Raw genomic sequence first — 10,817 nt, 5'->3', positions numbered from 1 at the left:
ATCTCAAACGTCCCCACAAAATACAGTACGAGTTAGCCATGAAAAACAAGGCAGCCACACCTCAAAATACCAGCCGCCAGACCACACAAACTTCCATAACGTTGTACGGAGCATCGCCATACCCTCCAAGTTCCCAGTTCCACAAAGAAATAAGAAACGCCATCGCTTATCATTTAGCTAAAGACATGGCTCCAATCAACACCGTTGAAAACTAGGGATTTAAGGCAATGATAAAGACTTTAGACAAGCGCTACTCTTTGCCCTCTCGCAACTATTTTTCATCCGTTGCACTGCCAGGTCTATACACCCAGTGTCTAATGACAGTCGAGGAAGAACCGCAAAATATGCAGAACTTCGCGGGAACAGCAGACCTATGGTCAAGCCGAACCACTGAGCCGTATTTAAGCTTGACAGTGCATTTCATAACAAGTGACTTCAACATGAAATGCCGCTGTCTACAGACGGCGTTCTTCCCCGCTGATCACACTGGCAAGGAACTGGCACAGGGACTAAAGGAGAGTCTCAACTCCTGGAGTTTGGAGGAGGAAAAAATGGTGTGCATCACCACAGACAGCGGAGCAAACATAGTAAAAGCAGCCTCCCTGAACAACTGGACAAGGCTTCAATGTTTTGGCCATAGGCTACATCTGGCTGTAGGTGATCTGTGTATTAAACACCTAGTAACATTTTCATATTTTCATTTAAATCGGGAAAAAAAAGTCCTTATGTTTTTTTTTTGTTTTTTTTTAATTAAATAATTGACATATGACAGAAAACAATAACATAAGAACACAACACATAAGGTACTATTTAGGGCTGCACAATTAATCTATGCAATTGTCATGCGCATTTTGTCAGTAAAGCAGGTTCTGTAATCAGCAGTAAATCTCCATCACCTGCTGTCAGATGGAGCAGCATTTACTACACAGAACTGCAGTTCACTGACAAGATGTGCATGACAATTGCAGCATTTGCCTAATTGCGATTTCATTTTGATTTATCATGCAGCCCTAATATATACATACATTAACCAGACATAAGCAGATAAAAATAAAAATATTATAAATGGGCTCGTTTTTACTCTGAAGCTTAAATCAACATTGAAGATTGTATTGTGTTTCTACATTTTAAACTGTGCCTTTTTAACTAATTACTTTTATTTAAAATTTAGATGAAAAAAAAATGTAAAAAATAAATAAATAAAAAATGTAAGAATAAGCACACACAATTAAGTTTATCCTGCTTTGTTTGTCCCATTATATTGCATTTTTAATAGCTATTTTAACATTTAATGCAAGAAAACGTATGAAATGTTAAATTAATTTACTGCAGAGTTGATAAAGCATATTTTTATTTGTAGAGAATGCAGTGAAAGATTCAGGGATTGACCGTGCTGTGGGTCTTTGCAAAAAGCTTGTGGCCTACTTCAGCCATAGTTGGAAGCGGAGGAGGCACCTTGCTATTGCCCAAAAGAAGCTCAACCTGCCTGAACACCAGCTTAAAACGGAGTGCCCAACAAGCTATGGTCCAGAGCAGGGGTGCCCATTCCTGCTCCTGGCGATCGACTGTCCTGCAAAGTTCAGCTCCAACTCTAATCAAACACACCTGCCTTTCATTTTTAAGCAATCCTGAAGACTTTAATTAGTTGCATCAGGTGTGTTTGATTAGAGTTGGAGCTGAACTTTACAGGACCGGTTTGGGCACCCCTGGTTCAGAGGGTCCTTGAACAGCAAACTGCTATTGGACATGTTCTCTCCTCTGATCGGAAGGCTAGACACCTGACACCAACCTGGCAGGATATCGAAGTCCTTGAAGTGATCAACAAGACGCTCACCCCACTAGCAGACTTTACTGATGCTCTCTCAGGAGAGCAGTATGCTACTATCTCCTCAGTCAAGCCGGTCCTCCACCTTTTTGAGACAATGATGGCAGTGCAGGAAGATGATACAGATCTCGCACGATCAATTAAATCAAAAATTCTGCATTACCTTAAAGAAAAGTATAGTGATCCACACACGCAGGAGCTGCGCGACATAGCCACAGTATTGGATCCACGGTTTAAACTGGACTATGTCAGCGAGGACAACAAAGTCAGTGTCAAGGACAGACTGAAGAATTGCTATGGTAAGTATATCTTTACATGATTCAATATATTTATTGTCTCACAGAGTAAGAAATTTACATTAGGCTACACTGTTTACAGCTGCAAATGATTGAAATTGGATTTAGCTAACCCACCTTAGTTTTTAACTGCTGAGATGTTACTTTTGCTAGCAAGTGTAGAATATTAAGATTTTGAAGTGATCTTTTCTCTTTTCCAGCAAAGTCCACCCACAACTTCCCCCAGCGCCTAGCCTTCGCTGCCCCCCGTAGAAAAGAAGAGAAAGACCTTAGGCAGATTTTTTTTTTTTAAAAGCAGCAAAGGGCAATGAGTAGAAAAATTGTGATTCACATTTTAGCAAGAATCGTGCAGCCCTAGTCTATTTTAAAATGAGCCTATATGTCGAAATGTAGCCTATGTGAAATGCTATGATCTTTCTTCATTTCATTGACTGATCCGGGGGTGTTCATTTCTACATTTTCCAGCTCATTTTCCGCTAGAAGGTTAACACACAACTGCAGTCATGCAAACCATGGAATTTTAAATCACTAACAAACACTAAATTTTAGCTAATGATTTCCATGCTAGTCCTACCTGCAAATGTTCAAGTTGGTTGAGTAGCCTTTGTTAAAGCAAGAGTCTTCATGCATAGCTTTCCTTTATGCCTTTTGAAGACAAAATAACTGTGAAATTTCCAGACATGAAAATGTTTTCCCAGCAGGAATCATCATAATTAACTGTAGCAGCGTCTCATCCCGCGTTTGAGGAGAATAATTGTAGACAGGTGTTATTTGCGCACACAACAGCAGGTGGCTCATGTGAGTCAACGTGTGTCAACAGAACCAGGAACTACTGTATGATAAAGCAGTGCTAAATATGGCGTTATGTCAAACTCATTTATTTAAATTTAAACAAAACAAATGTAATGTAGTATTCCCACTTTTTACTAAATGTAACTGTAATCTGAATACTTTGTTTCTTGATGTAACTGTAATGGATTACAGTTACTAGATTTTTGTATCCTGATTACATAACGCCATTACATGTATTCCTTTACTCCCCAAGCCTGGGTTTTCAAACCCCTATGATTTCCACGATGCAGGAATGCGGACGGAATCCAGTCATAATAACCTAATTTACTGTATTAAGCGGAATGTCAGTTTGCCCAATTTTGGATGGATAAATCAATATTAAGTTAGTACACTTAAATCAAAACATCTCAATATATACATATACATTATACATTACATAAACACATGAACATGATCTCTAGAACTGCACTGAGAGTCACTTCATGAGCATTTTACTGTTTCTTTTGAGAAAACTATTGTCATATTATATACAGGTGCATCTCAATAAATTAATGTCGTGGAAAAGTTAATTTATTTCAGTAATTAAACTCAAATGGTCAAACTTGTGTATTAAATAAATTCAATGCACACAGACTGAAATAGTTTAAGTCTTTGGTTCTTTTAATTGTGATGATTTTGGCTCACATTTAACAAAAACCCACCAATTCACTATCTCAACAAATTAGAATAATTCATAAGACCAATAAAACAACATTTTTAGTGAATTGTTGGCCTTCTGGAAAGTATGTTCATTTACTGTATATGTACGCAATACTTGGTAGGGGCTCCTTTTGCTTTAATTACTGCCTCAATTCGGCGTGGCATGGAGGTTATCAGTTTGTGGCACTGCTGAGGTGGTATGGATGCCCAGGTTTCTTTGACAGTGGCCTTCAGTTCATCTGCATTTTTTGGTCTCTTGTTTCTCATTTTCCTCTTGACAATACCCATATATTCTCTATGGGGTTCAGGTCTGGTGAATTTGCTGGCCAGTCAAGCACACCAACACCATGGTCATTTAACCAAATTTTGGTGCTTTTGGCAATGTGGGCAGGTGCCAAATCCTGCTGGAAAATGAAATCAGCATCTTTAAAAAGCTGGTCAGCAGAAGGAAGCATGAAGTGCTCCAAAATTTAGTCAACAAATTAGAATATGGTGACATGCCAATCAGCTAATCAATTCAAAACACCTGCAAAGGTTTCCTTAGCCTTCAAAATGGTCTCTCAGTTTGGTTCACTGGTCTACACAATCATGGGGAAGACTGCTGATCTGACAGTTGTCCAGAAGACAATCATTGACACCCTTCACAAGGAGGGTAAGCCACAAAAATTCATTGCCAAAGAAGCTGGCTGTTCACAGAGTGCTGTATCCAAGCATGTTAACAGAAAGTTGAGTGGAAGGAAGAAGTGTGGAAGAAAAAGATGCACAACCAACCGTGAGAACTGCAGCCTTATGAGGATAGTCAAGCAAAATCGATTCAAGAATTTGGGTGAACTTCACAAGGAATGGACTGAGGATAGGGTCAAGGCATCAAGAGCCACCACACACAGACGTGTCAAGGAATTTGGCTACAGTTGTCATATTCCTCTTGTTAAGCCACTCCTGAACCACAGACAACGTCAGAGGCGTCTTACCTGGGCTAAGGAGAAGAAGAACTGGACTATTGCCCAGTGGTCCAAAGTCCTCTTTTCAGATGAGAGCAAGTTTTGTATTTCATTTGGAAACCAAGGTCCTAGAGTCTGGAGGAAGGGTGAAGAAGCTCATAGCCCAAGTTGCTTGAAGTCCAGTGTTAAGTTTCCACAGTCTGTGATGATTTGGGGTGCAATGTCATCTGCTGGTGTTGGTCCATTGTGTTTTTTGAAAACCAAAGTCACTGCACCCGTTTCCCAAGAAATTTTGGAGCACTTCATGCTTCCTTCTGCTGACCAGCTTTTTAAAGATGCTGATTTCATTTTCCAGCAGGATTTGGCACCTGCCCACATTGCCAAAAGCACCAAAATTTGGTTAAATGACCATGGTGTTGGTGTGCTTGACTGGCCAGCAAACTCACCAGACCTGAACCCCATAGAGAATCTATGGGGTATTGTCAAGAGGAAAATGAGAAACAAGAGACCAAAAAATGCAGATGAACTGAAGGCCACTGTCAAAGAAACCTGGGCATCCATACCACCTCAGCAGTGCCACAAACTGATCACCTCCATGCCACGCCGAATTGAGGCAGTAATTAAAGCAAAAGGAGCCCCTACCAAGTATTGCGTACATATACAGTAAATGAACATACTTTCCAGAAGGCCAACAATTCACTAAAAATGTTGTTTTATTGGTCTTATGAATTATTCTAATTTGAGATAGTGAATTGGTGGGTTTTTGTTAAATGTGAGGCAAAATCATCACAATTAAAAGAACCAAAGACTTAAAACTACTTCAGTCTGTGTGCATTGAATTTATTTAATACACAAGTTTCACCACTTGAGTTTAATTACTGAAATAAATGAACTTTTCCACGACATTCACATTTTTTGAGATGCACCTGTACATACAGAAATGTAAAGGTCTAAAGATCAACCCGTCAAAATAAAAGTTCAGTTTAAACTGAAGAAACTGGGACAGACATGGATTACTCAATGAAATTATAGTACTACTACTCAGAGGTCGCGTTAAACGAACATTTTCCGTCATTGACAGAATTTTTGTAATTTATTTTTTTTACCAGTTATGGAAAAATCTGAAGGCCGTCTGTCACTTTGACAGATAAAACTGAGGGTGATCTATTGTAATTTATAGGGCAGGAAGTGATTTTTCTCCATAGGAATCCGTAGCAGAAACATCTCAGTTACGTACGTAACCCTCGTTCCCTGATGGGAACTTCGGAGGCCGCCTGGCGAACTGAATCGCGTAGCCGAGTCGAATCGTGCGCGTGAGCCAACGAGACGGGCTGGGCAGCGTGAGCCATGCCTCCAGACGCCGTGCAAGTGGCTCCAACGGCACGATCGACGTACCTGTGGTGGTGCAGCGAAGGGGAGTAGAGCGGGATGGTACACAAGGCTGTGCGTTCTGAGGCATCCTCGCAAAACTCCCTGAGTCCCAGAGGGGACTGGCTAGAGGTGCGTGGGGATGCACTGCGTCCCCGAACCGCACTCTCTTGGCCCGCTGGCAAGATGGGTCGCAAAAAAAAAAAATTTTTGTATTAAAAAAAAAAAAAGAAAAAAAGAAACTGAATTGAATTGAATTGAATTTGAGAAAGAAAAGAAAATATTTCATGGGGCCTTAAAATTTTTATTTTTGTTAAACGTATAATTAATTGCTGTCAAATTGTGTAGGTTTCATGATTTCAGTTAATAAGACATGCTTTTAGATTAATCAAATTTAACCTTTAAGTCAAAGTCCAGAAAAATTAAAACAAAATAACGGAATCCAGAAAAATTAAAATGGGAAAACAATAAAACAGAATTTGTTTTATTAAAACGAATTTAAAAATTAAATGGATTTCATAGGACTCTTTTCAGGTATGAACAGTATTTTGTTCAGTAAAAATTTGTTTTCTTAAATACAATTAAATAAAATACAACATAAGCACAAATTATCTCTGTTTAAAACAAAAAATATTTGGCTTTCAATGTATGCACTACATTATCTTTTTTTTTTGTGTGCCTATATCATGTATAACAGAAAAAGCACCAGATTACTAAATAATTACTAAATAAACAATGTAACAAAAATCCCTACAGTGCTCTCCACTAATATTGGCACCCTATGAGCAAAGGCAGCTGTGAAAATAAATCTGCATTGTTTATCCTTTTTGTCTTTCATTCAAAAAATTCCAACCTATCATTGAAGTAAAACAATTGAAGGGGGGGGTTCATTCTCTAGTTCATGTTGGCCACAATTACTGGCAACCAATTATTGCAACATCCTTTTCCCAGGGTAACAGCTCTGAGTTTTCTCCTATAATGACTGAAGAGTTTGGAGAACACCTGATAAGAGATCAGAGAGCATTTTCTTCATACAGAATCTCTCCAGACCCTTCAGATTCACAGCTCCATGTTAGTACTTCTCTTCAGTTCACCCCACTCATTTTCTGTAGGTTCAGAACAGAGGACAGCCATGGCAAAAGATTCATTTTGTGCTCAATGACCCATTTTTGTTTATTTTGATGTTTGTTTTGGATTGTTGTCCTGGTGGAAGATCCAAACACGGCCCATTATAAGATTTCTAATAGAGGCAGTCAGGTTTTGATTTTTTTTTTTTTTTATCTGTTGGTATTTGATAGAATCCATGATGCCATGCATCTGAACAAGATGTTCAGGACCTCTGGCAGGAAAACAGGCCCACAACATTAAAGATCCAGCAGTATGAGGAGATCATGTGACCCTTCGACAGCAGTGCATGCACAGTCCTTCGCTCCACTCACTCTGTCAAATATTTGAAATTTGACAACTCGAACAATTTCGAACAACTCTCTATTCCATCATGAATACTTCAACGGTCAAGGACAATCGGAAAAGAGTGATTGAGCAATTGCCAATAAAGAAAAAATTCAAAGATTCCACCATCACCAAAGAGGATCTCGACGGCGCCATTGCTAATGGTATCAAGCTAGCACTTAAAGAGCAGCAAAGTACCTTGGATTCGGCTGTGGCCTCGACAGTAAGAAATGCGATAGACTCTGTACTGACCCCGGCATTGCGTGACCTAGGCTACATATGGACATACAAGCGACCAACAATTCTGTAAAAGAGCTAAAAGCAGAAGTTGAAAAGCTAGCCATCACGGCGAAACAGACACGGGACCGGGTCGATTCCGTTCAAGCAGCTGCACGTGAGGATAGGAGGACAGTGACGAACCTGAGAAAGCAGCTAGAACAACTTACCGATAAAGTGATGAACATGGAAGATAGGAGCAGGAGAAATAACGTACGACTGGTGGGGTTGCCGGAGGGGGCGGAAGGCTCCAATGCAGCCGGCTTCCTCAGAGCTAATGTTTCCAAGTGGATTCCTGCACTGAAAGGCTGCGATATTGAGATTGAGTGGGTTCATCGCGTCTATGATGGAAGAAAAAGTAACTCCGAGCGGCCACATACTCTTATCTTTCGTGTGCCGAGATGGCAGGACAGATCTGCGATCCTGAGGGGTGCATGGCAGGCTTTACCCGGTGAAATATACGCAGGATAATGTCACGCTGCTGTTTTTTCCTGACTTCAGTCCAGCCAACGGTGAGCAGATGATGTTTGACTCTTCTCAGAAAGCGGAGGATTTTATCAGCTCACTGCCACAGAAGAAGGCATCTTAACTGCCCTGGAGAGGAGAAATCAAGTTTATCCTGCAAACTTGTCTAGTGACTGGTAAACCTTAATCTTTTCTTGGAGCTAATGGAGAGAAGGTTTGATTACTAGTTCTTGACACTGTGGGCTTTTTGGGGACATGTTTTGCGTTGGAGTGGATCGGTCACGTATCCAAACTTTTTTTTTATTTATTAGTTGTTGTTTTTTTTTTAGGCAAACCTATATTCTCGGTAATGTGCGGTCTGTTTTGGTTCTTGTTCAAAGTTGTTTGTCATTCCTTTTTTTTTTTTTGTGCTACTTTTATTTTATACAACAGACATTAATATCTTTATTTCATTTCACGCAAAACAGTTCTGTAGCTGTTTGGAATTATTTTTTGTTGGCAAAATGGAGCAAAAACATGCAATATGGTGTCTAAAACGTAAGTCTCTTGATATTAACTTATTATTTATTGAACTGTTGTATAAAATCAATGTCACATTTGTAATCATGCTTATTTTTGAAGAAAAAAAAAGGCACTCTTCATGTGATTTTTAACCATATGAAATATATATATATCGCATTTTCTGCCCCCATATCTTGAATTTTGTGATCATTCTTAATGCATTTTAATAGACTGAATCATGCAGTGAGAGAACACTCTAAATGCGCACATGCTCTAGTCTAGACTTCATCAGGTAATGTAAGCGTGCACTCTGTAGGTGTTTTGTTTGGTTTTTGCAAAATACTCAATGTCAAATTGCACATCGTTAAAACAATTATGATATTATCGCAGACGATATATATATCGCACACCCCTACCAGCGGTATATTTAACCATGGACATGGGGTACTTTTTTATTTTATAATTTTTTTTTTTTTATATATTTAGTAATTAATTATTACCCTGATTTTAACTCTTTTCTTACAGCCACTTTCTATCTTGTGATGCTCAGCAATCTTGTTCTGCACATCAGAACTATATTCTTAGGTTTTACTCCTTGTGATGGATGATTAAGGGAATTTGGCTTTTGTGTTCCTCATATTTATAATCCTGTGGAACAGGAAGTCATGGCTGGACAATTTCATGCTCCTAGTCACCCTGGTGTGCTAAAAAATGTAATTATGAATGGGATTATACTTCAGAGATATTTTACTCATAAGAATTTCTAGGGGTGCCAATAATTGTGGCCAACATTCATTGGAGAAAAACATTTCATCATGAGATTTTCTCCCCACTTTCAATTGTTTTACTTCAATGATAGGTCAAAATTTTGTGAATTTTTTTGAGAGAAAGATCAAAAGGATAAACAATGCAGATTTATTTTCACAGCCGCCTTTGCTCATAATTATCAAGGGTATCAATATTAGTGGAGGTCACTGTATTACACCCTGGGCTATTGTATTAAAGAACAAATATTTAAAAATGTATAGTTGTATGCTCTACATTGTGTGCCAAAAACATAAATGTTATTAACAACACTTTGAACATCATAAAAAAGGAACAGTTTGAAATCAGCAGGATAGGGTAAAATCACAAATTCTGCAGCTGTGTGGCTGCAGAAGGATGCACAAATACAGGCAGCAAATTTACCATCTGATTCAGTATTTGGGAAGGGGGTGTTCAGTACGCCATGAGAGTATCGTGGTTGGTGTACCGCGTTTTTTCGGTTCGGATTGAACATTCTTTACACCCACAGAAATTAATCACCAATAAGTATGAGAATATAAAATATTCTGATACTTAATCACCAAGGAAGGCACCCAGATATTAAAACAACTGCCTTTTTTTTTTTTTTTTGGTACACTCACCGTGCTAATGCTGAACATGATAAATCATCCATCCTTTTCCTGAAAAATTATAAAGAACCCTTAATACTAATGAACCTATTTAAATTGTTACTGAATCTAGTGCTGCAAACAATATCAAAACAATATAATTGCTCTTTTCAGTGCCAGAAATCTATACTTTAGCCTGCAGCTTTTTATATTTTTTGGACCTCTACAGTTTGTGAGTTTTAATTTCATGCACTGCATACTGCAATCTCATCTAGAGCTGCTGCCAGTCGAAATGATTTGCAATTAGACCATGTACTGTAAGCTGTTCTTCATTGTCTAAAGAATCTCTCGACACATCCTACTTAACAGAGGCATTATAGTTGCAACAGACCTTGACCAACACGCATAGCTGCTACAAATCATACAAATGGAACAGAGTCAAACAGGAAGGAAAAGCTAGGTAACTGATTAAAATGAGTACAACTCCAAAATTCCTCTTTTGCTCTCCACAGAAAAAAAATAAAATTAAAGAAAGTCTGGCTTGGAATGAGGATGAGTAAATGACAGCATGAACTCTTTTCTGAAACAGTGGACATATGGTGTCTACTCTACCACACAACAACCAAGATTTCCCATGATGCAGGCTGAATACTTGCATGCATCACATAATCATTTTTTCAGACATATCCAGTAGCTATGAACTTTCATGCCGTTAACTCTTCTAGTTCTTTAATGATGTACACACAGTATTCTCCCAGTGACAGGGCCTCACATCACTTGGCACAGCAGACTAATTCATTCATCAGATGTGAGTGTAATGCACTGCTAC

The 10,817-nt window shown here is 38.8% G+C and overlaps 1 protein-coding gene across 1 annotated transcript; it reads left to right on the top strand.

The window, feature by feature from the left end:
- Positions 1 to 227: 227 nt before the first annotated feature.
- On the top strand, positions 228 to 3,182 carry LOC131521662 (zinc finger BED domain-containing protein 4-like). The gene is made up of 3 exons (XM_058746606.1): positions 228 to 657; positions 1,669 to 2,124; positions 2,322 to 3,182. Exons 1-3 carry the CDS (start codon positions 228 to 230, stop codon positions 2,411 to 2,413), a joined length of 978 nt encoding a protein of 325 aa, XP_058602589.1. The 3' UTR covers positions 2,414 to 3,182.
- Positions 3,183 to 10,817: the final 7,635 nt, after the last annotated feature.

The sequence above is a fragment of the Onychostoma macrolepis genome, chromosome 16 (genome assembly GCF_012432095.1).
Source record: "Onychostoma macrolepis isolate SWU-2019 chromosome 16, ASM1243209v1, whole genome shotgun sequence".
NCBI classification, from domain to species: Eukaryota; Metazoa; Chordata; class Actinopteri; order Cypriniformes; family Cyprinidae; genus Onychostoma; species Onychostoma macrolepis.
The sequence above is the reverse complement of the archived record's forward strand: the minus strand, read 5'-3'. Positions and strand labels throughout refer to the sequence as shown.